The sequence below is a fragment of the Mytilinidion resinicola genome (genome assembly GCF_010093595.1).
Source record: "Mytilinidion resinicola strain CBS 304.34 unplaced genomic scaffold BDZ99scaffold_8, whole genome shotgun sequence".
NCBI lineage: Eukaryota > Fungi > Ascomycota > Dothideomycetes > Mytilinidiales > Mytilinidiaceae > Mytilinidion > Mytilinidion resinicola.
Genome location: NW_022985444.1, coordinates 106019 through 129257, shown reverse-complemented (window position 1 = coordinate 129257; position 23239 = coordinate 106019). Strand labels below are relative to the sequence as shown.

General features: G+C 50.9%; 10 protein-coding genes across 10 annotated transcripts; 4 read left to right on the top strand and 6 right to left on the bottom strand.

Moving 5' to 3' along the window:
* Window positions 1-184: 184 nt before the first annotated feature.
* BDZ99DRAFT_475514 (fumarate reductase flavo protein subunit precursor) lies at window positions 185-1627 on the bottom strand (the record flags this gene model as incomplete). Its single annotated transcript, XM_033721991.1, has 1 exon — window positions 185-1627. One exon carries the CDS (start codon window positions 1625-1627, stop codon window positions 185-187), a length of 1443 nt encoding a protein of 480 aa, XP_033577559.1.
* Window positions 1628-2382: 755 nt separating this feature from the next.
* BDZ99DRAFT_385849 (cytochrome P450 oxidoreductase OrdA-like protein) lies at window positions 2383-4398 on the top strand (the record flags this gene model as incomplete). The annotated part of the gene is made up of 7 exons (XM_033715452.1): window positions 2383-2581; window positions 2645-2777; window positions 2850-3041; window positions 3113-3264; window positions 3324-3550; window positions 3613-3884; window positions 4002-4398. 7 exons carry the CDS (start codon window positions 2383-2385, stop codon window positions 4396-4398), a joined length of 1572 nt encoding a protein of 523 aa, XP_033577558.1.
* A 2025-nt stretch (window positions 4399-6423) lies between these two features.
* On the bottom strand, window positions 6424-7818 carry BDZ99DRAFT_560793 (uncharacterized protein; the record flags this gene model as incomplete). Its single annotated transcript, XM_033727295.1, has 2 exons — window positions 7065-7818; window positions 6424-6966 (listed from the first exon to the last, which is right to left on the bottom strand). The coding sequence occupies exons 1-2, from the start codon at window positions 7746-7748 to the stop codon at window positions 6424-6426; spliced, it is 1227 nt and encodes a 408-aa protein (XP_033577557.1). The 5' UTR covers window positions 7749-7818.
* A 352-nt stretch (window positions 7819-8170) lies between these two features.
* Window positions 8171-8745, bottom strand: BDZ99DRAFT_441126 (uncharacterized protein; the record flags this gene model as incomplete). Its single annotated transcript, XM_033717751.1, has 2 exons — window positions 8171-8563; window positions 8629-8745. The coding sequence occupies 2 exons, from the start codon at window positions 8743-8745 to the stop codon at window positions 8171-8173; spliced, it is 510 nt and encodes a 169-aa protein (XP_033577556.1).
* A 2547-nt stretch (window positions 8746-11292) lies between these two features.
* Window positions 11293-12036, top strand: BDZ99DRAFT_385552 (HAD-like protein; the record flags this gene model as incomplete). The annotated part of the gene is made up of 1 exon (XM_033715437.1): window positions 11293-12036. One exon carries the CDS (start codon window positions 11293-11295, stop codon window positions 12034-12036), a length of 744 nt encoding a protein of 247 aa, XP_033577555.1.
* A 2099-nt stretch (window positions 12037-14135) lies between these two features.
* Window positions 14136-14848, bottom strand: BDZ99DRAFT_519286 (uncharacterized protein; the record flags this gene model as incomplete). Its single annotated transcript, XM_033725395.1, has 2 exons — window positions 14136-14370; window positions 14448-14848. The coding sequence occupies 2 exons, from the start codon at window positions 14846-14848 to the stop codon at window positions 14136-14138; spliced, it is 636 nt and encodes a 211-aa protein (XP_033577554.1).
* Window positions 14849-15790: 942 nt separating this feature from the next.
* BDZ99DRAFT_519285 (uncharacterized protein) lies at window positions 15791-16815 on the bottom strand (the record flags this gene model as incomplete). Its single annotated transcript, XM_033725394.1, has 4 exons — window positions 15791-16134; window positions 16207-16555; window positions 16601-16689; window positions 16740-16815. 4 exons carry the CDS (start codon window positions 16813-16815, stop codon window positions 15791-15793), a joined length of 858 nt encoding a protein of 285 aa, XP_033577553.1.
* A 601-nt stretch (window positions 16816-17416) lies between these two features.
* On the bottom strand, window positions 17417-17914 carry BDZ99DRAFT_356420 (uncharacterized protein; the record flags this gene model as incomplete). The annotated part of the gene is made up of 1 exon (XM_033714618.1): window positions 17417-17914. A coding segment is annotated over one exon (498 nt), but the record flags the coding sequence as incomplete, so codon positions are not given.
* Window positions 17915-18841: 927 nt separating this feature from the next.
* Window positions 18842-21202, top strand: BDZ99DRAFT_475505 (uncharacterized protein; the record flags this gene model as incomplete). The annotated part of the gene is made up of 1 exon (XM_033721990.1): window positions 18842-21202. The coding sequence occupies one exon, from the start codon at window positions 18842-18844 to the stop codon at window positions 21200-21202; it is 2361 nt and encodes a 786-aa protein (XP_033577551.1).
* A 423-nt stretch (window positions 21203-21625) lies between these two features.
* On the top strand, window positions 21626-23227 carry BDZ99DRAFT_519282 (uncharacterized protein; the record flags this gene model as incomplete). Its single annotated transcript, XM_033725393.1, has 3 exons — window positions 21626-22159; window positions 22230-22574; window positions 22853-23227. The coding sequence occupies 3 exons, from the start codon at window positions 21626-21628 to the stop codon at window positions 23225-23227; spliced, it is 1254 nt and encodes a 417-aa protein (XP_033577550.1).
* Window positions 23228-23239: the final 12 nt, after the last annotated feature.

Below are 23239 nucleotides of genomic sequence, written 5' to 3'. Positions count from 1 at the left end.
TCCTCTTCCCTTATTCCTGTGTGACAGACCAAGTTCCCTTCTTCTAACGATTAGTATCAATAGCATATCCCTCGCAAAAGAAATCTCTATATCGTAGTGTGAATTGAATACAATTATCCTCTCGGTACTGATACTTTTGATAACCTAGTCGATATATGTTACAGCCTCTCTTTATTGCTATCCATTAAGGTGATGCCTTGACCTCAGATGCTGCGTTTTTACCAGCAATTCTGCCAAACAAGAGAGCTGCACCGATCGAATAGCCCCCTCCAGGGTAGATTGACTTTTCCAGGCCACCAACAGCTTCACCAGCAGCATAGAAGTGAGGGATAGGCCGACCGAATTGATCAAGCAGGCGTGCCTCCTCGTCAACCTCCAGCCCTGTGTAAGTGATTCCCACCGCGTGCGGGCGCACATCAGCAGCGTAGAAGGGCGCTTGATCGAGTGGCATCATTTCGGACGACTGCTTCCCAAACTCGGGATCTTTTCCGTGGACAACATCCTGGTTCCACTTCCAAATCGTATGCTCCACGCTCTCGACAGGCATTCCGGTCAGGCGAGCCAATTCAGACAGGGAATCAGCCTTGATGATGCGTCCACTTGCGACTTCTTTGTGGAGAGTCTCCGCTTCCCAATTCGAACGCATTTTGAATCCGAGACCGTATGGATCTGGGTCGAGAGGGTGGTCGGTGGCATAGGTGAGAGCTCGAGTATCGAAGATTCCCCAACACCTGGATTTTGGCTGTGCCACGAGGGTGGGCCCAGCAATAGTATAAGGAGACAGCTCGTTGATGAACCGTCGCCCATGTATGTTGAGATATAGCAGCCACGGAGGCATGTACAGGTCGATATCCTGGATAAAATTGGGTGTGACGTTGAGGCCTCCGCTGTTTTCGTTGACCACCGTCCCTCCTACCGAAAGAGCCATGTCGATAGCATCGCCTTGATTCGACTCTGGTCCGATATACCAAGTCCAGCCCTCATGTTTGACGGCGTCTGGATAATACCGAGCCAGCTTCTCGATGCTCGCGCCAAAACCCCCCGATGCAAAGACAACTGAGTCCCCGTGGAATTCCCGCCCGTCTTCTGAGGTAACTTTGGTTCCACCACCAGTACTGCTCGTAATGCTGGTGATCCTGGTGTTTGTGTGCACTTGCACTTTTTGTTCATCAAAGGCAGTCACAATGGCGTTGATGATCGCGGCACCTCCAGCCGGACCTCTCCCACCCGTGTCCCCACTGGGCTTGTGACCTCTTGGGTTCTTCTCCATGCCGGCGATGTAGAGATCTTCGGGTCTGAATATTACGCCCAGGTCCTCCAGCCACGGAATAAGATCAGCGCAGCCGTCTACCATTGTCTCCAGAAGTTTCGGGCTGACCGTCCATTGGCAGATAGCCGCATAATATGCAAGGAGTTCCTCCTTGGTGTCCTGGACTCCTGCCTTCTTCTGCGTGTCAGTTCCCCCTGCAAATATTATCCCCGCTGACATGGACGTCGCGCCGCCAAGCTGGTCTCTTGATTCAAGCAGGATCACCTCGGCGCCCTGACGGCTGGCTTCTAGTGATGCTGCCACGCCAGCGCCGCCACTACCAATCACCAACACTCGTCGTCGTGGTGTCAAAGTCATGGTGCCACTCCGAGATCTGGTAGCTCTCCTGTATATGTGTATTGAAGCTGTTCGTCGTAGTTATTCGGCCCAGCGTAGGAAGCAGAAGCAGAGCAACCTACTGCAAGGACAGGTAGTAGCGTCTGGCTAGGCAAGACTGGAGGCGAGACTGCCCGAGCTGGTGGTGCGGTTGATGCCGAGTAGATAGAGATCGCGTGGGACTTGGTTGGAAGAATGATCCACTCTTTCCCCGCATTTACCCATCCTCTGGTAAACCTAGATATCACATTATCTGAGTATAAGCGAAAGTTCATGAGTGAACAGTGATTATCCGTACTAGGAGGTCCGGGTAGAAGAGACTGCCGAGCCGGCGAAAGCTACGAAGATCTGTGCGTGGGTACAAAGCTGGAATCTGATTGAAAATAATTTCCCGCTTTTTGGACTCCCGGCCCAAAGACGGTGGTGGTTCGCATAAGTGTAATATTAATTCAACTCCGCGCCATGGTGTTGGGATTTGCCGAACTCTCCCACCTGAATCTGACACCTCGGAACGTAGAAACCCCAGGATTTCAATAGTATGAAGGAAGGATCTGCGTGGATGGCGAGCATTTGGTGTTGAAGCCAGAGCGATAACCGACAAATTCGGAGGCCCCGCTCCCCTAGATTACCCCCGGGTCAACAGTCCATATCACATCGCATTTACATAAGTGCTATCTGGCTGCGAAAGCACTCCTTCTCGGTCAGCAACCCATAATCCACTCTCAGATTCAGTAGTCATGGATCGAATTTCGCCCACGACCATCCTTGCCGTGGCAGTTGTCGGCTTTTATTTTGTATGGAGATCACAAACCAAACCCAAGTCTCTCCCTCTACCGCCAGGCCCAAAAGGGCTCCCGATAGTGGGAAACCTATATGACCTTCCACCGGAAGGATCTGTAGATTTTCTTGAGTGGATAAAGCACAGGGAGCTGTACGGTTCGTCGAGCGTGTCTTCATTCGGAGGCTGAGGAGAATCTGACTTTGGGATTTGATGAAAAGGTCCTATCAGCTCTTTGACCGTACTCGGCACTACCCTTATCCTCATCAATGACAAGCAATATGCAACTGACATCCTGGACAAAGAGTCTGCAAAGACTTCATCTCGGCCGGAATCAGTCTTTGCATATGAATTGTATTTCCCCCATTTTGTTGTGATATTGGCGGCAAAGCACCATTATATGCTGACATGAAACTTCTCCTGCAGTGCTGGTTGGAAGCAGTCACTTGCCTTGACAAGGGACAGAAGGCTGTTCCGGCAGTATCGCAAAGCTATGGCAAAGGTGCTAGGTTCGAAAACTGCGGTCGCAAAATTCCACCCATTGCAAGAACTGGAGTCCCAAAGGTTTTTGTTGCGGCTGCTGAAGGACCCTAAGCACTTCCCTGAACATCTTCGAAGGTAGGTGCCAGCACATACTTGTCTTGAATCCTCGTTGAAGCGATGACGACTAACGAAGGAACATATATCAGAGAAGCGGGGGCCTTCATTCTGAAAGTCACCTATGGTTATTCCGTCCTGCCTGAAGACATCGACCCACTTGTCTCTTTGTCTGAGTCTGCTCTCGAATGGTTTGTATACAGCACCCTGCCCGGAAAGTGGCTGGTGGATTTGCTTCCATTCAGTAAGTACCCTGCCTCGTGTAGAGGAGGCAATGCGAATGCTAAACATTCTGTCCGACAGTGCGTCACATACCGGAATGGTTGCCCGGAGGCAGGTTCAAGAAAGCCGCACGGGAGGTAGACGGACATGTACAGGAAATCATTAAGAAACCATTGGCCTTCACAATACATCAAAAGAAACAGAATAAGCACGTACCTTCCTACGCGTCAGACCTCCTTGACGAAAACGAGTCTCACAGCGATGTGGCATGGACTGCAATGGGGATGTATATTGCTGGTACTGACACGGTATGCATACGCGACTCACCCACCCCTTGCGCAGATCTCGCCGCTAACTCTACTTAATCCAGACCGTTGCTTCGCTGAAAGGATTTTTGCTTGCCATGTTACTCTTTCCTGAAGCTCAACGCAAAGGGCAAGAGGAAATCGACCGTGTCGTCGGCCGTGACCGTCTTCCAATCCTTGCCGATCGTGATCAACTTCCCTACTTAAACGCGATGGTCAAGGAGACTATGCGTTGGCACACGGCAGGCCCAATAGCCTTGCCTCACAGGGCAGATGAAGACCTCACATACAAGGGCTATCTTATACCCAAAGGTGCTACTTTAATGCCTAACGCCTGGTAAGTGTTTACGTCTTCTCCTCTGCCGTTCGAAGCCTCTTCCTCGCTCCGCGTATTAGGAGCTCGGAAGTTTGCTGCCCTTGTCTCATTTTCTGTTGGCTGACTTTTGTCCTGCAGGCTGTATAACAACGACCCCACTACATACCCTGAGCCAAGAACATTTCGGCCTGAGAGATTTCTCGAAGGCGACGGCTATCAACCGGAAGCGGACCCTACCGAGAACATTTTCGGTTGGGGACGACGCATTTGCCCAGGACGCCTTGTCGCTGACAGTGCCGTGTTTGTGACCATGGCACAAACTCTCGCTGCTTACACCATGACCTCACCGGTGGGACCAGACGGGAAAGCAATCGAGCCCAAAATTGGCTACATACCGGGCATTGTGGCCCATCTTCAGCCATTTGAAGTGGATTTCAAGCTGCGCGATCCCAGATACGAACAAATGATCCGAACTACCGGGAAGGAGGATGCTTACTCCGGTGATGCAGAGATTCTTTCCCAGGTTAAGTGGTAGTATCTCGGAATGGTGTTACTTGGGTTTGTGGATCGCTCCACGCTACGACTTTTCTGGTCAGGCTCACATCACAAGGATGATTGATGATTCTTTCGTACTCTCGTGCAGGCCACTTGGCCTATTGATTACCAGTAGTTTGGGACCAAGTCCCAAGAAATCTCGGGCATGGCATAGGTCAAACCCCTGCGTTTAGTAAGATAAGAATGATCTCGTCTGATCAGTCTAAATCGCCAATCAAATCAATCAAAGTTCAACGGTGTAGGGCATACTTGGTGATAATGAAGACTCGTGCTCTACCTTGGCTGCTGTGAAGGACTGACCATCTAGTTACAGCGCTCACTCGACTTAATGGTGTCGTTAAAGAGCTGGTACTAACACTACATAGGAACAGACCTTGTCATTAAAGGGACGAATCCAAGTGGGAAGCCTAGCTTAGGCGTTAACTATCACCACATGCTATGAAGAATTCATTTTGTATTTGTCTGGTTGAAGCTGAATAGACCTGGTAATTCCAGATTCGCGCCTCGATGGCCTGCATTCGCTCAAGGCAGAGCGGCGCGCTTCTGTGCTGAATGACTGTGCTATACCGCCCCGTATATATGCTAGAAATCTTAGAGTTCTAAGTTCAAGATACTTCAAGCTAGACTTGCTCCTTATTCCACTTCTATATTCACGATCTTGATTCCAACATCCTTGTTAATTTTTTGACCTCCTTCTAGACTATTCCATATCGTTCCCAACCCCACTCGTAGATCTAGGCTTTAGGGTCGGGAATAGAAAAGAACTACGGCGTGTATCCGGTAAAGCGATAATGGCGCTATCGATTGACCGCCGGTGCGAAACGCCTGAGCAACGGACTTCGAACGCCACTCCCGCAACGAGCTACATTAAAGACGCTGGCCCACAGGGGGCTGTGAAGCGGCGAGGGAATAGGAAAGTATGTTGAGGCTTGAAGGTTTAGTAGGAAGAGGGAAGAGGGGCGTAGTGAGGTTTGGGTGGATGGCCAAGTGCAAGATTTTGGACGCTGGGGTGAGGATGCTGGCGGAGGAACGTTGAATAAGAGAGGTGTTGACTTTGATGAGAAGGTATGTCGATGTAGGGTTAAGCGCGAATTTGAATCTAGGTGAAGTTACATTGGGTGATGATTCGTAGTCCTTTGAAATGGCAAGTTCTGGTTTGAAGTTGATTGGATTCTTGCAAAGAATGCGTTATTGAAAGTCTACAGAATCTATAGAGAACGTGCTTGAAATAAGAAGGTAAAGTTAAGCTTTTCAGATGATATGAACTGAGAGAAATAGCAGCAAATGCATCCCTTCCAAGCTAATAACGATGCCGAGAGGAAAGTCATTCCTATGAATTGGATCCTTGAAAGCTGCTCTAGGTCTTCATAGAATTGTGAGTTCCGATAGGGGCCAATCAGTGCTAACATATGGTTCCCGACCGGTGAAAGTACCTATGCGGCGAAAGGTCATCTTGTCAAGTGAAAGTGGCGGCAGAAGTAAGCCTCTGGTACCGGCAGCTTCATTGCACTTCCCAAGGGCAAGAAAATACACAGATTCGGGGTTTTTATCCATCTCGTCAATAGTATCGAGCCAAAACCATGATCTGTCTTTTTGGATATGAGTATGGAAGTAATTGGGCCTCGTCTTGAATGTTGCAAAATCTTCATCGAGCTCACTCACCGAATCCGATCTAGGATGCTTATATAAAGCTTCCCGTAATCCACCTCGAAGTGTAAGTCGTCCGCTGGAAGCTGGTCCAAAACGTACAGAAGCTTTTTTTAGGGTAACGTTGCAGTCAAGAACATCGCGCCACGTAGTGGAGAGGCTAAACGTTTGTGCGGGCTCGTCTACTGCCGGCCAGGACCAGCTAGGTGCCCTGTATTTGGCTGGCCGCAAATGTTGCGGGGAGGGGACAAACCAAAAGAGTTGCCTTAAGAGCTGTACATTCCAAAGACCACACACATAGGTGTCGCCAAGCCAGCTGGAGAAGACTTCGGCAATGCCAGCAATAGCAACCAATCTATCATCCGAATGAGACACTTGTCACTTGTCGTGTAGTAAAGCCCTCCAAGACTTCGAACCAATCATTCAAGACTTCTTGAATGCGATCAGAAGTAAGCGGTACAGTTTCTTCCGGAGGAATGAGATACTCATTCAGGAAGTTTCTGCGACCATGATGCTGCATATTTTTCCGACCGAGCACAGATGTACGGCAGTCGTATACAAGCTCGTGACTTCCGTAAACAAGGCGTCGAGGTGATAAAATCCATACTTGGAAAGTCCTTCCTCGGTCATGTATGGGCTCGCTCAGGGGATATCTACCATGTAGAGCCAGAGATATAGTGCCCATCTGGTGGTTTGGGCATGGGAAAGGGACGGAGAAAGATTCTGGTGCGGATCGGTCTTCCAGGAAACCATCCTTAGCGCCACTCGCGCTTGCGGCGACAATGGTGATATGAGCCTGCTGGTATATTCTTCGCATGTTGGCCAACTCGTGGGCTTTGTCGTCCTCGGAGTCTTGAATAATGCACAGCGCATCGATCCAGAGGTACTTGAGTCCTAATTGCTGGGTGCAGAAGATTGCGTCTTAGACGCTCTGAGACGACTCATCCACGTTGATGCTGTTCAGTCGAGACTCGAGATTGGCCAAATGTGTAGGGATACCGCTCGGATTCTAGCCCCAGCAGTAAGAAAGCGCTGCGTAGCATCCTGTTCTCCCTCTAGTAAGAACGAGCCTCGGATAGTTGACATCGCCATCTCCTCGGTGTTAACCTCGTGCTCATACGGGCGGGCTCTAGCGAAATTGAAAGCAATGTCCTCTGGATGAGCCCAAGCATGCATAGAACAAGAGTCTTTATGCACAAGCAAGGCGAAGGAAAGCGATTCATCTTCAGGGTCTTCAGGGTCTTCAGGGTCTTCAGGGTCTTCAGGGTCTTCAGAGTCTTCAGTGTCCGACCTCAACCTCAAGAACCTAATTTGCACCTCATTTAACGGTGATAGGCTTGATAGCTCAACGTCATCTTCTGACTTTTCAAGCGAAGCAGGAAAACGGGCAAGAATCAGTCTGCACCAATTGCAAACTGCTTCAGATTCTTGGAGTTCGCTGAGCAGGATGCAATATACGTACTCGAAACTTTCCCCGTCGCTACCTTTGCCGCTCCAACATGCCTTGGCAAAGTCGTCGGATGTGAAGATCTCGTCCCAGCACCTTTGGCAGACAAGATCTCTCGGCTGCTCCGAGTTGACTCTTCGAAGTTTGGTAACATGCTGCTCATTGTCTGACGACGTGCTTCTAGAGCGGGAGGGAAGGGTAGCTTTTGACGCTTGTTCCCGGACAAGTGTTGACATGACGAACGGCGATAATGATGAGAATGAGTACGGTGTTCTAACTGGGAGAAGGCTTTTACGGAGTAACGAGCGATAGAATAGAGGTGGAGAAGATGTGAATTGTAAAGTCTGGGGAAAGCGAAGCGGGCGTGAAACGGGCTATGTGCTGGCTGGCGGTGATACAAGGCCAAGACTCCAGGCCGCCGCCCTCCAACTGCTGCGCCTCACTCTCAACCTCACCGGAATCTCGAAACAGCCATTAGGCATTAACGACTTTTAGCAGCAATGATAAAGTTTCGAAACGCAATGCGACATTTTGAGTAGTTCCACGGGGTGTATTGACTTTATCTGAGACAAGAGCATTCAAAGCATTTTCACACTCAGCCTTGCAGAGCCTACGACTCCCAATACTTATAACACCAGACTCGTCCCATTCCAGGTCTCTAATTCCCCATCCCCTTCAATTGCTTCGCCCCATCAACCGCACACAACCACCCGGCCCTCCCCTCAGTGAAAAACTCCACCTGCGGCTTCAACTTCGTCTCCATGAGCGTGAAATCATCCACCGTGCCAATCCTCAAAATACTTTGCTCAGGCCACGACTCGCCAACCCGATACAAAAGCGTCCCACAGGTCTTGCAGAAGTAGTTCGTCATCAGCTTCAGCGACGCGGGTGTCTTCTTCTGGGCGAAGGCCGTGAGGTTCTCCTGGCCGCGCAGGTGCTTGAGGTGTGAGTCCTTGACGATAAAGTTGGAACAAAACATGGAAGAGCTAATCTTATGGCAGTCGCTGCAGTTGCAGACAAAGGTGGTTACGAGGCCGTCCCCTTGGGTGGGCTGCAGAGTGTGTTAGAGAGGAGATGAGTGGAGATGGGTGGAGTTGGGGAGAGAGCAGAGCTTACGAAGGCGAGTTGTACGGCACCGCAGAAGCATGTTGCTGTTGCTTCTGTCTCGGTGGACCAGCCGTCGTGGGTCTGGTTGGCCAGGGGGAAGTTCTGTTTGGTGAGATCGTAACCCATTTCTGAAGATCCTAGCTGTCGAGGTGGTGTAGGTCAGGTTTTATTGTGAGACTGCTGGTGGGGTTTGGATGGGTCCAGCAATGAGGAGGTGGAAGGCGCAGAGATATTGGGTTGGATGGGGATGTGGAAGAAGACTTGATGCAGCTGAGGTTGATATTCAATTGACCTACGATGTAGACGGCCTCATATAGTTCTGCGGTTTGAGTAGAAGATTTCAAAGCAGGACATCGATCTGCACTATCAGGATGCTACCATGGTACCGCTGGGGTTGCTGTTTTGCTACTGCACGCTCTTCGATGACGTCGGGAAGGGAAACTCGTGGCTGTACACCATGTCCCCCTCATTTCGTAATCACAAACAACATTACTAACTATAGTTCTCCCCAAATTGCTGGGGTGCGGGCCGGGAATCCTCTCGTTGACACTGCGAATACGCTGGATACGCTGGATACGCTGGATACGCTGGATACGCTGGATACGCTGGATACGCAGGACTCAAGCTTTGATGAACAGGGCGTTGGTGTAGGGTAACCCCTTTCTGCTAGCGGGGGTTGCTGTACAACGCGTGCCCCGCAGTTGCTTATCATAACGAAGCTGTCGAAGCGAATCTCTTCACGCATCCCTCTCGGATGGGGGCCGGGGATTGTCGACGGAGCTTTTTAGCATGCAGGAGATTTCAACGTTGATGAGTAGGGCGCGGAAAAGCTGCTAAGCCCACTTGGCGCTAGCGGCACTGCTTTGTAACGAGGACGTGATTGGGCGTCAACGTCATCGCGGAACAACACGTCCTCCGGCCAAACCGCGGAACTTCAACTTGTTGACTGTCTGGGCAACACAACACTCAGCACGCACCCAACACAGCAACACGCGGAGGTTCATGACCGCCCGGCGCGCTTGGAGGGGGGCCCTGAGTTACGCCCAGCAGCCCAGTGCAGCTCTCACTTGTCATCCGCACCACCACCTTCACTCCTTTCCCTCCCTCCTCATGCCGCCAGACCAAACTTCTCTACGGCACACTCGGTCTGCAAACAGCAACCCAGACGCTGATGCTGCAAAGATGGACGGGACGGACGGACTGAAGAATTCTCGCGATGACGGCCAGCGCAAAGATCCAGACGTCATTGCAAGAGAGATGGACCTGCTGGCTCCGCGTCTCCAAGAAGTCTCTCTCGAGCACAAACTCGAGCACAAATGTCTAGGCGACATCACAACAGAAATGGACTTGCTAGCTCCACATCTCCAGGGGGTCTCTCTTAGTTCGCATTACGGTCAACGCGTCGCAACCGCTGGACACACGTCGAGTCAATCAGATACTGCCAGTGGCGAAGGCAGGTTCAACCCTCCAACTGCTCCTTGGTTCGACCGCACGTTCCCACACTTAAAGCTAACGCGTTCTCGCATTCAAGGTCGTGGGATGAAGAAGGCGGGTAGACGTGCACAACACGACGGCTACGGCCCTCACAACAATCGGCCCCATTATGACATCTATCGCCCTCATTATCACAGCTATCGTCCGGGTAACGGCTCTGGAAGAGGTACTACTAGTCGAGGTCGGGGTCGGGGCAAGAAGAAAAGCCCAGATCCTGTGATGTTTACGGAGGCTGATTACGCCGATCATTGGGATGCCGAAACAGCAGTGCAGGCTATGTCGCAAGGTACATCAGTGCGGGCTGTGTTGCAAGCCAACTTTTCTCAATCGACTCAGGAACGACCCAGTCAGACTGAAGAGGTAGCTCGGCCCCAGCCTGTCCAAGACCAGCAACAGGCCCAGCCTGCGCAGCAGCCACAGAACCCACCTCCATGGCAGCAACAGAACCCACCTCCTTGGCAGCAACAGAACCCACCTCCTTGGCAGCAGCAGAACCCACCTCCCTGGCAGCAACAGAACCCACCTCCCTGGCGTCAACACAACAACCAACGCACCCAAGATTCTCACAGTCTCCATAATCGAGCCCAAATACAGCAATCACAGCCTCAATGGCCAGTATATGGCGGTGCGTATGGACAGCAGCAAGGTTATGCTCAAGGTGAGTGGCAGGGCTTTGATAACCCGCAAGCAAATCAACAACAGGTCCAAGGTCAATGGCAGGGCCCTGCGAATGCGCAAGAATATCGACCACACCTCTGGGGCCAGTCACAAGGCTATGGTAACGCGCACGACCAACAGCAGCAGTCTCAGAATCAATGGCCTGGCTACAATGGACAGGACCAGTACACTCAGTGGCCCCCAGTCCATGGCCAGTATGTGCGAGGACCGCAGCCAGGGTACGACGTGCAGGGTCCCTACGCCCAGCACAATCATCTTGAGTATCAAGCTCGCACCTACCCGCTTACTGACGATGCTGCTTTGCCTGGTGGTGGCGTCGCTCTCCCCACAGATGAGCGCGCCGCCCTTGGACAAATCTCTGCCTTGAACATCCCTCAAGGCTCCTCAAACGTTGCCAAGCATCCATCAGGGTGGAATCCAATCAATGAACACCACGGTGGGTTTGCCTCATTGCTCCTGAATCCAGAGTTCTCGTCTCCCCCATCTAGTCCATCCAGAGGAATGCATAAGGGGAGGTCACGCTCACCTACCAAGTCGCCGTTCAACCGTGATTCGAAGGTATATACAGGCCCAGCTCCCGAGCCAACAAAAAAGTACCTCGAACAAGCTGCGCTGGAACCGCATCGCAGGTTTGCACCTATATGGCCGCAGCACCTTCTGATCCTCGATCTCAACGGGACATTGGTTCACCGTCCAGACCGCCGCAATTTGGGCAAGATCATACCACGTCCTTATCTGGCTCCATTCCTTGAGTTCATTTTTGCGAATTTTGACGTAATGGTCTGGTCAAGTGCGCAGCCTGTCAATGTCGACCTCATGGTCAAAAAGGTGCTTGGCGAAAATTACACCCCGCGGCTCCGTGCAACGTGGAACCGCAATAACTTTGGTCTTTCTAAGGAAGAATACACCCAGAACGTCCAGGTCTACAAGCAGTTGACGCGCATCTGGAACAGCGAGGAGCTCGGCGGGTGCATGTACAGTCAGGCTTCCACGATTCTGCTCGATGATACGGTTCTCAAAGCAGCCGCGGAGCCCTACAATTTGGTCGAAATACCGGAATTTGCGGCGACTAAGGCCCAGATGAAGTCAGATGTTTTGCGCGAAGTGGCGGGCTATTTGGACGAACTTCGCTACCAAATGGACGTTTCGACTTTCATAAAGAGGCATCCCTTCAAGGCGGACGGCACGTGGCAAATGAAGTGGTCTGATGATCTGGCGGACGGAGGGGTGAAGCTTGAGGACTAGTGGTAGGTTCTGCATTTGCTCATGCTCGAACAAGTGCACAGACAGGTACGAAAAGGTGCAAAAATAGGTAATGAATCTCTCTCTTACCACTCTTTAGAGTCTCTGGATACTTTTTGAATTTTTTTGAATGTGAGTGAATTTCCATGTCTGTGAACTCGTCCGCTACCTCCAGTGGGATCCAATGAATTTACACGATTGTCATAAGACGAGTTTATAAGTGTATCTCAGTATATTTGTTCTGGACCTTTTGAGTCAATGTTGGCTTTCTTCAAAAAATAAAAGCAGTAATAACGGTAAGTCCGTACACCTCTTTGCCAGCACATGTGATACTTCGGCATACTTTGACAAAGCTGGGCGAGATCACTCGGGATGATCAGAAACCTCGCTGGGGTACATGCAGCGGGGGCATTTAGTGTGCACACCTATCACAAGGTGAATTCGCCAGTGCGTCCGTCTTGAATCTCTCAAGTCTACTTTCAATCTTCTAAAATGTGCTGCTCCTAAGTATCTAACCGTTATACCACCGCTTGGGGTCACTCAACATGCCTTCAAATGGCCAAACCAAGATCGATTTGAACAATTTAAAGACTCGCTGGGGCGCATCCGGCGGTGGCAGGCGAGAGCACACATATGCTACGAGGCCGTACTTAGATCTCCTTTCTATTGTATCTCTCTCGTACTCGGCCCCTCACCGGTTCTTCGAAATTCGCTTCGCGAATGCCCGCCCGTAGGGCGGGCCAACACGCTCAACACAAATACTACCTCCTAGCTCAACGCAGACCGAAGACCCCACCAAAATCAGCCAAATCCGCATTTATATACAACCACAGCCACTAAATATAATAAGCTGAATTATTAATAGAGCATATAGTAGACCTCTATAGATAAGCCTATAAGAGCGCTACTTAATTCATATTCTAGTTCTTGCGTTAGAAAGATGTGGTACTATTTATAGTTTACAATTTAAGTAACACAAGAACCAGCATAGGTTTAAAGTTTATATGCTAGAATAATGTTCCTTTAGCACCACTATACGCTCTATTAGATTTCTAGCTAATACTATAAAGGCGTTGTGGTTGTGTAAGGGGTCGATTCTGGTGATTTTAGGTATTGGTGTTGAGCTAGTATTTGTGTTGAGCGTGTTGGCCCGCCCTACGGGCGGGCATTCGCGAAGCGAATTTCGAAGAACCAGTGAGGGGCCGAGTATGTCTTTTGAGTCGATGTTGATTTTCATGAAACAGGTGACTCGCTCACAAGTGTCTACACTATTTTATCACTGCATGTGGTATCTCAACACCCGTTCAAAAGTTCAGAGGGTATTATCTTGCGCGGTCCGTGAACTCGTTGGGGCACCGCAAGCAATGAGGGACGACTTACACACTCATCAGTCTCCAAAAAATACGTTTCTTCGTCGCATTTCTGTCATGAGCTCCTGGAGTCAATGACGCTTTCTCGAAAGTAGTGCGCCATGTCAACCCTGCACGTCGCTGTGTGGGATGCCTCATACGGCCCAGTCTGAACGAGGGGGCAATGTCATCAATTGAGCCTTTCAGATCGGGGCGTCCCGCTTCCCTAGTCATTTTCCATGCGACGCTACTGCGTGAGGTCCTCTAAGAGACTATCCTAAAACGCCGCAGAATACCAAGTGCTTGAGAATATAGATCAAGAGGCGCGTCTTGGGAGAGTTTTCTGTGTCGACGGTACCGCCTGAGGTGATCCATGAGAAAAGACCTGAACGGAAGGCAATGTCACGAACCAATACAGATTGTGTGGCAAACGAGTATGCACGCTTATAACAAGGCTATATGATGAGAATGATGATCTATATGATACAGGAACACTGGAATTTCAAAACCCAGATCGACTCGAAAGTTAACCGTCCTCTGCTTAAGCTAGGACCAAAAACTAAAACCGCATGGCAGGAAATGAAGCAAGTCTGAGAAATACTCTACAGAACATACAGAAAGGGAGAAAAGGAGAGAAGGAAAGAGTGCAATAGCAAACAGTGAGTACCCATTCTGCAAGAGACCGAAATGGCCGCGAAGCGGGTTGGGTTTCGAGAAAGACTTAACTCGACTGACTTGAAACCACATGCTTTTCTAGGAAGAGGTAGCAGTCTTTTTCTTCTCAACCGGCCTGCTGATTTCTTTGATTGCGTTTTCGAATCCCGGCTTCTGCATAAGCATCTTAAGCTTTTGCATCTCCTCTCTGCAGCTTGCATCCTTGGTTGGGTCTTCTCCTTTCTCTCGCGCAAAGCATATCGCGTCCATGAAGCCGTACACTTGCAACTCTTTGTTCAAGTCCGTAACATATTTGCAGAACTTCGTTATACCCCTGCAACGTTTAGGAAGGAGCTTATGACAATTCATAAACTTGAAAGAGAACTCCTCGTCTCTCTCTAGCTGCTCTACAAGTTCAACCATGCGGCTTTCATTGTGGTAAGCGTGGGCAGCAAATTTGGTTGCCCCTTGTCTGCGGAGTAGAATTCCAGGACGTCCTGTATGCAATCTGGATGCCTATCTTCAAACGCCAGGAAGCTTTTCTCGCCTGGGTCGGCTTCTAGGAATAACAGGTTCCTATTTTCCTCGCTTCTGCAGAATTCTAAGGAGACTTCGAAGGTGATTTGTTCTGCGCCAGTCCCGGCTTTGACAGTGCGCATCGGGCCTGGTCCGACGGGTCTTGCAATAAGGTGAGTTGTGATCCCTAGCATGTTGAATAGAGGAGATACTGACACCAAGACTTTGGGTCGTTCGCCCTTGTAGGAAACCCACGGGAGTGTGGAGTCAGCGATCGGGATGTCTGAGCTTGACATGGCTATTGAGAGGCCGATGGGGGATTGTCTGATCTCAGAGTTATTTGCAATGTGCTTCTGAATTTGCTGGTTCGAGAGTAAGGTGTGGTTGTGAAGAGCTCACGAAGAGGGCCCATGATGGGTGCTTTATACCACAGATCTGTCAGCCATGGCTGTGGCTGTTCTGGCGTACCGTTCACGATGCTATCCACGCTTCGTTTACGATTTGGCTCATTCCTCAGCCATGAGTCTCCATGTGGAGATTGAAACTCCATTGCGGTTCTTGCCAGCTGGATGCCAATGTTAGGAATGGCTCAGGAATGGAGTAGTGCGAATTGCGGACGTTGGGGCCCCGGCTCTATTCTGCGCTCCCAGATTTCCATTGTATGATGCAGCTTCGAGCCATTACCGCTTCTATTTACCCTGCACCGCCTCCAGGGATGGCTCACAACAAGAGTATAGACCCCCTCAATCGAAAATGGGTCTGATGTTCAGGCTGGTGCGCTATGGAATCGCGTTTCAGGCCTACGCACGTTCTCGCAAAATGGCCTCTCCGGGGCGGTGCTTTGGGCACGTTTCTGAGGGAAATGTGCGTTGGACATGTGGAGGAGAAAGGTTAGCAGCGGGGAAGATTAATCTGCGAGGTGAGTCACGAAGTAAGATCGCGTATTTGGGGCAGTTTGGTTATTTTGTCTGAAATTTAAGAATTTGTGTTCTGCTAATTTATGTATAGGAAAATTGCCTTCAACAAGTTCAGATCTCAGTGATGTAGCCCCGATCTCGAGTTCTACTTGTCGCCGGCGTTGTAGTCGCCTTCGCTCTGCTCATTCTTGCTTCCCACTATCCGCCAGCCGGTTCTGCAATTCCCCATCCATCAATATCAAGGTCGTCTCGGCCCCATCTACCAGATTGCGCGAACTAAGCCTCGTTTTCCTTCACAATGAATAGATCGGATACCATTTGCTAGACTACCTGATGATTGCAATTGCATCGCCAATTCTTTTCATTCTTGTAATCAGGCCTATCGGAGCTGGATGGGCCCCATCCACCGTTCTCGTACTCGTAGTCTTCATCATCCCGGGGGCCAACGTAAGTAAGCTCGCCGCACTTGTGTTCGTTCGAGGTGAAGTTCGGGGTTTTGCGAGCAAGGTAAAGCTCTTCAACGAACCCATCGTATGCATACAAGCAACTGATATCTTTCCAGATGTATTTCTTGTTGTCGAGCTGCTTGCATATGTTCTCGATGACATAGAATTGGAGTGGCGATTTCTTGTGGGTGTTCTCGCAGATATGAACCATAAGTGAAACTGGGACATGATAGCCAATTTCCCAGTCCTCTTTGAGCCCGCGGAGAACATTCATCATTCAGTCCTGGAAACCTGAGTTCTGGTACTTTTCCCCGAAGATCCACGCCTTAGAGAGATCCCACATATAGGAGCACAGCTCTGCGTTGTCTTCGGGTTTTCCTTGAACTGCACATGGGACTTCCGCCTCCAAAACCTCTCCCTTGGTATTGACCTCGTTTCTCTCGTAGAAGACCCACAGCCGAAACGCAGCTGGGTCGTCATGGTGCAGACGCACGACTCGATCTTCAACTTCTCGGAAGCTTCCCTTAAGCGCATTGACGAAGAATTTGGAGATGCGGCAGATGTACTCCTTCGAAGTCGTGAACGTGGCCAGATTGTCTCCGGTGCAACATGGATGGTGATTTGGTCGTCCGGCTTCATTCTACTCAATGTCAGTATTGGTCGGCGAAGAGTCGGAAATGTGCACGATGTACTCCATGAAAGCTTCCGTGGCGCAGATGGCGGACCTGGGAGGGTCCGGTTTGGGCGTGCAACGCAGGCAAGGGCCACATAGCTCTGTTATTATGTCAGTCCGAAGTACATTTCCTTTGAGAGCGAAAACCTACCTTCTTCTTCGGATGGCTTGACCTCCATCTTCGCGACTAGAGTCGTGACTTTCTGCGTGTCTTCATTCGTCGACATGTTGGAAACAAGGGTCATGAAGTGGGTTGTTCGCAAGAGGAGGTAATTAGGTCAGGGCTGAGGAGAAGTAAGTGAGGCAGAAGCAGTGCGCTTCCTGCGCCAGATCATCCGCGCGGCTCTTGAGTTTACCATTCACCATTTCACTTAGCAAATCGTAGACGTTCATTCTCAGTTCATTGAGAGTTTGGAAGGTTGAATTCAGCTAACTAGTAGAGGGATAGTACACAATCACTGAGTGCAACTATCTAGAAGCTCGGCATCTTTGGGTACCTGCTATCTCCTCTCTAGACTTCCAGTCTCACCAAATGTCATCCGGATCCCGCACCACCGCAAGACCTTCCTTTGTAAAGCTGTACCATACATCCTCTTCGCACAGTTCAGGATGATCTTTCGCTTCACTCACGGCTATCTTTCCGTTGACATTGGCCTGACGCTCGAACTTCGGTGCAACGTAGAAGAGGTGCTCCCGCATTTTCCAAACAAGCCGGTCTTTGCTGTCGAAAATGCAGTTGTCACGACCCACAAACATCTCCTTCGCAAATCCAGTATAATCTTCTAGTTCTGAAAAGTTCTCCCATTTCTTGACACGATCATCGAGCTGTCTGCTTATGTTCTCGACCACAAAGAACCTCAAGGGTGACTCCACGAGCGTGTTCTCATATACGTGCTTCATAACAGAGAGCGGTATGCAATATCCAGGAGCATCGGAAGGGTAACCGCTGCGCGTGACACACCGCAGAATATCCATAAGACAGTTCTGAAAGTCTGGCAGGTTGTATTTCTCTCCAAAGAGCCAGGCCTTGACAAGCTCCCAAAGGGTCGCGCGAGTCACAGCATTCGGACGTGACTCCCAGGGGCCAGGATGCTGTAGACAAGACTCCCAAGCCTTTTGGCGATGCTTCTTGTCGTAGAAGTCGTGCCAGAGTCGGAACGAGGATGGCTCATCGTGAGGTAATCGCAAGATACGGTCGTCTGCCTCGCGGAAGCTCCCTTGAAAGGCGTTGGCAAAGAACTTGGAGGCTGTGCAAATGTATGACTTTGAAGTTTGGAAGGTCGCTTGGGTATTCCCTGTGCCGACAATGATGGTGACCATTTCCCCTCCGGGTCTTATCCTACATTCCATTAGCTTATATCTACAAGAAGGCTAAGGTTGACTCACTCGAGTAGAGTTTGCGTGACATAACCAACAATTCCGGGCTCTGGCAGAGACGGCTCTGGCTTTGCGCGACTGATGTTGGCCATATAAGGCTTCCACGGCGTTCCTGCACCGCGTTAGATTTCAGGTCTGTCAGTTTATCTGCAAGGAAATAGCGTACCAGTCTGGCTATTGTCCCACTCCGCCGCCATGTTCGAGAAGGCGTGGTAAGGCGGTTCCTTCTTTGGCCGTGGGTGCAGAAGCTTCAGAAAAGACGTGGTGGAAGACAAGTGCAGGAGTAGCCACGCGCTTGTTGCTTCACGTGACTAGACACGCTCTACGTCCTTTCCACTTCACTTTGTCGTTCGGGGAACCTCATTATGTTCGCCAGCATATCTTTCTTCTAGATTTCAGTATCGCATGAGACTTGCCTTGGGCGATATCATTCACAACAGTAGAACATTCCCAATGGCAGATCCTAGCGACGCGATATCACTCACCGCATCTCGACATAGTATCAGCGCTGTTTTTTGAGCCTCGTTCCCAGCAAGAAAACCCGAAGACTTCCACTCTTCCTCTCAGGCGACGAGGTAGTTCTCTATATGCCATAGACATCAGAAATGCTCTTCCAGTTCCTCCTCGTCGCAGTAATCGTCCTACTCTGCACCTTACTCTACCCGAGGACATTTCAGCTTCGGCTTTCATTCAGCTCATCGTGACAGCAGTGAATCTGAGGTCCTCCGCCCGTACATACACCCCTTCCATGAATCTCTCCGACCTCGCCCACCTCGCTCACCTCCGTCTCCCAGCCTGCCACCACGACCTCACCCCCCACAACAAAGAACAACACAACCCCGATCCGACCACAACCCACAGACTCCATCCGCAACGATGGCGACCAAGAGGAAGAAGGGCAAGAACACGACGCCCAGAAGCACCCCAGCGAAGAAGCGCAAACACCGCGTGACCTCCGCCCGCTCGACACCCGAGCGCAAGACACAGGCCCCCTCCGCCCGCACCCGTCCCATTGTCGCCGACTTCTCCAAGCCTGATACTGCAGAGCCCGCTCCCGTCGCAGTGCGCACCTCCGGCCGCGAGCGCAAACCGCCCAAGCACTTCGGCGAAGGCGACACTCCCGAGCCCGCTCGCACGACTTTCATAGTGCCCAAGCCGACGTTTCAGGAGATACTAGACGCCGTGGAAAATTACAAGCCCATCCGGCCGCCGTCTCCTCCGCCGCCTCGGGCTCTGACGCCGCCGCCGAAGCAGTTGATCAAGTTCAAGACGAAGTTCTGGTACTCGCCTGAGATTCAGGAGGAGATCGAGCGGAGCGAGAAGCTTCAGAAGTCCGGCGAGGTGGTAGTGCGGATCTACCTTGACCCTTTGAGGCTGGGGAAGCGGATGGACTTTGAGGAGGTGGAATGGAAGGCGCTGAGGGGGCAGGGGGAGTACTTGCTTGCGACGCATATGACGCTTGAGGGCTGGAAGGCGTTCAAGAAGAATTGCGAAGAAGGGTATCGGGGAGATAAGCAGCTGAGATGGGTGTCGTTGTTGGATGTGGATAGGGGTGACTTTGGGGTGTGGGCGGTGTGGGCCGAGGAGTGGGCCAAGCGGAAGGAGGCCGCGGAGATGGCTGAGCTGGCTAAGAAGAAGGGGAGGAATAGGGGTGGTATCGCGGCTTCTGCTCCCAGACCTTCCGCTGCCGCGTCTGGATCTTCAGTCGCCGCATATGGAACTCGAACTGCGGCCCGTGCATCTTCAACTACAGGTGTAGAGAACGGTGGTGACAAAACTTCCGCTCAAGACGTCGACGGGGGTGTCGCCCAGGGCGCTGGTGAACTGTTGCGTGCGTTGAGCCACGCAAACCTCAGCAATAGCCATCGCGGAGCTTTGACCGCAGCTGCGAAGTGCAGTGCTGATGAAATCCAGCCGCTAGAGATGGAGATTGAAAAGATGAAATGGCTCTCGGTTCACCAACAGCGGAAGTACATCGAAGAGCTTGCCCGCGCCTGGCTTTTCGCCAACACCTACTTCCTCTCCGGCTTCCAGAACTACATTATGCGCTGTCTGGTGTGGCACACGCGGAACATGACGGGGACCAGTCTACCATCACACCCCTCAAACCTTGGCATTGGTCTGCGGAGCTCTTGGTGCGAGAGCGGGATCCCCCTGTTCGACGGTATACTCCTGAAGGATATTTGGAAAGCGACCGAAGAGCCAGATACCGCAGATCATTATCATGAGTGGTCCGGTGGTAAGCTCAGGGACTTCGTATATGCGGCGATGGTGGAGGCGTACTATCCCGAGAGCGTGCCGCTAAGCGTGTGGGGTGCGATTGTGGAGTGGCCTGGTGCGCACCAAACTTGCGACCTTGGGGGCAGCCGGAGGGTATGGCAAGTTAGTATCGCGCAGGAGCGTGAGATGTTTCACTGGGACGCCGACATCTTTGCGAAAGAGGTAGCCCCAGGCTTCTTCGTTGATGTGGAAGAGAGGAAGCGCGAGATGGAGAAGCTGATCTGTAAAGACAAGGAAGATCGGAATGTCGTCTGGGAGCGAGAGAATGCCAACAAGCCGAAACACGACAAACACTTGGTGTTGAAGAAAATTTTGCGCCGTCGCCGAATGCAGGGTAAGAAAACACGCCCACCTACTCGCAAGGTTACCTTCGAAGATAAGGAAGATTATGTGCGAACTGGGGGCGCTGTACGTGATTCCGGAATCGGTCGCAGGACGCTGAGTAGCGCTCAACGTCATGTGCGTTTCGACTTGACCACCGATCACACCAAAGCTGAAGATAGAGTTCAGCTCTCATCCCAGCGTCCCTCGCCACAGCCGAAAGCACTAGACCCCAGTGATAGCACGGTTCGAGCATCTACTCCTAATCCTGAACAGTTCGATCCCCCTACCCATGATGACGCTGGGAACATCTACGACATCCCCGATATCATCGTGACAGATGCCGATGACGAAGGAACTCCTGACACTGTGAATAAAGGGGCTATCGACCTGACTGTGGCTGAAGATGACCATACTGACGAAGACGAGGAAGAAGAGGATGGGATGGAGACAATCCCCGATACCATTGTCACGGACGACCAAAGCGAAGACGTTCCCGACGTCGTGAACCATGGGACTATCGATTTGACCGAGCTTTCAGATGGTCATAGCACTGATAGCAGCGACAGCGATGAGGACGAGGGAGAAGGGGTCGGAGTGGAGGTTGACGGCGATACTATCGAGGTTGACGCCTGAATGGCGACTTCGGTAGGCGATGGAGAGGGCATGTTCAGCGTCTTTTCAAGGTGCCGAGGTTACTTGGAAATGGAGCATACTTGGAACTTGGCTTTCGAGGAGTTCTATATCCCTGGGTATCTTGAATAACGAAAGACACTTCAAACTATGCATTGACGTGCTAACGCAGTGAATATACACATGTGAAGCTATTCGAGCTCAGACGACGTAGATTCTTGTACGACGATGAGGTTCAATAACCGGTAGCGAGACTGATTAGTGGTTGCGGTTGAACTGATCCGTGGTTCAAAATGAGTTTCAAAGTGGTCAAGGACCCACTGTCCCGAACTTGAAGAAGCACACAAGAGCGCAAAAATATTATCTCCATCTTCTCTATCGGCCCATTCTTCTCCTCTAACGCTAGCTTTCCATATCAACGCCACAATGTCGCTTCTCGAACTCCCCACGGAATTGCACTTGGAGGTCGCCAGCTACCTCAACGATAAATGTCTGAAACGTCTCATCCAAGCTCATAGCTTACTCCACGAGCGTCTCCAGAGACAGCTTCACAAGCGCGCATTATCCTGGGGTTCAGAGTATTCCAATTACGTCGATTGGCGGAACGACGGACGTGACCTATATCTGCGCGCAGTACTCGGACAAGCAATCGCGCGCAAACATCATAACCTCGTGGAGTACCTCTTGCGCTACGACGTCAGCGGGGTCAATGAACACGGCGACTGGCCAGTCCTAGGATGGGCATTAGAGAATGCTTCTGAATGTCTCATCAATAAACTACTCAACTACGCGATCGGTTTGGGAGATAAACGCACGATGACTCTCGATAAGGTCACAGATCACCTGAGAGATTATCTGCAACGTATACCTAGCTACCCTAGATTTGTATATGGACGAGATTGCAACCATGGAAGTACGTGTGCGTGTCAATGGGGCGCCAACGATTCCGTGCTTCAAGTGGTACGTTCTCACTATGGTCCCTCCCAGTGGATAAATCATAAACATTGTAAGACTAATAAACCACATTTAGATCAAAAACTTGCTCGAGCTTGGGGCAGATCCTATGGGCGGAGTATCAAGTCCATCGCGGAGGCTAGACGAATTTAATGGCGTTATGACTAGGAAGCTCCCGCTCGCCTTTTACGCCTGGAATAGTGCCATCCTTAAGCTTCTTGTTGACGCGGGCGCGGATATTCACTGGGAAAGCCCGGCCATGGGACTATATGGCTGGATTAGTTGCCCCGAAAACTCTGGATTCACCATGCTCTGGAAGGCCTGTAGAGAACGTCTATTCTCCCCAGGAGTTGCTCGGGAACTTCTGAGGCTTGGAGCAGATCTGAACTGCCTCCGCTTTCCAACCATCGAGAACGAAGACGTAGACAAGGAAAGGTTGGAGGAAGGGAAGTGGATGAAGAAGATCTAGAGGGTGAAATACCTGGTGAAAAATCAGATGATGATCCACGGAAGGTTTCACTCCTTGTGGAGACTTTATTCTTTGGCGAACATATGAAAACAGAAGTTGTCCTTGAACACGGTGTTCACTTTACTAGGATGTGCCTAGGACACCTTCCTATTCATTACGCTTCCTGGCTCGAGAAAGTCCGCTGGAAGTACGTAGCAAGTAAATGCTGGACCATTTGACTCTGGAAAAAGATCATATCGCTCACAAAAGACCTCGAGGTTCGCAATGACTACGGAAAGACGGCTTTGCAAGTTGCCATTGCACAAGGCTCGCTCAGCTACTCTAGGCTTCTTATTGAAGCTGGCGCAGACGTAACGGTAGAGGATAGCAATGGCAAAAAGCTGCTCGACCTCCCGTACAAATACCCCGTCCATCTGGGTAGAGGACATTCGTCCCCGTACGCAATGCTCAATTGGGCGAAGGAAATATCTGAAGAAATGCTACGTGGGAAATATTCTTTTCGCACATGGGAACGCTCTCAATTTCTCGCCACTTACGGATCAGAGGACAAGAACGGTTGCTACACTCCAGAAGAAGACAAGGGCCCTGTGTGCAAGGGGCAATAGATAACGTAACTT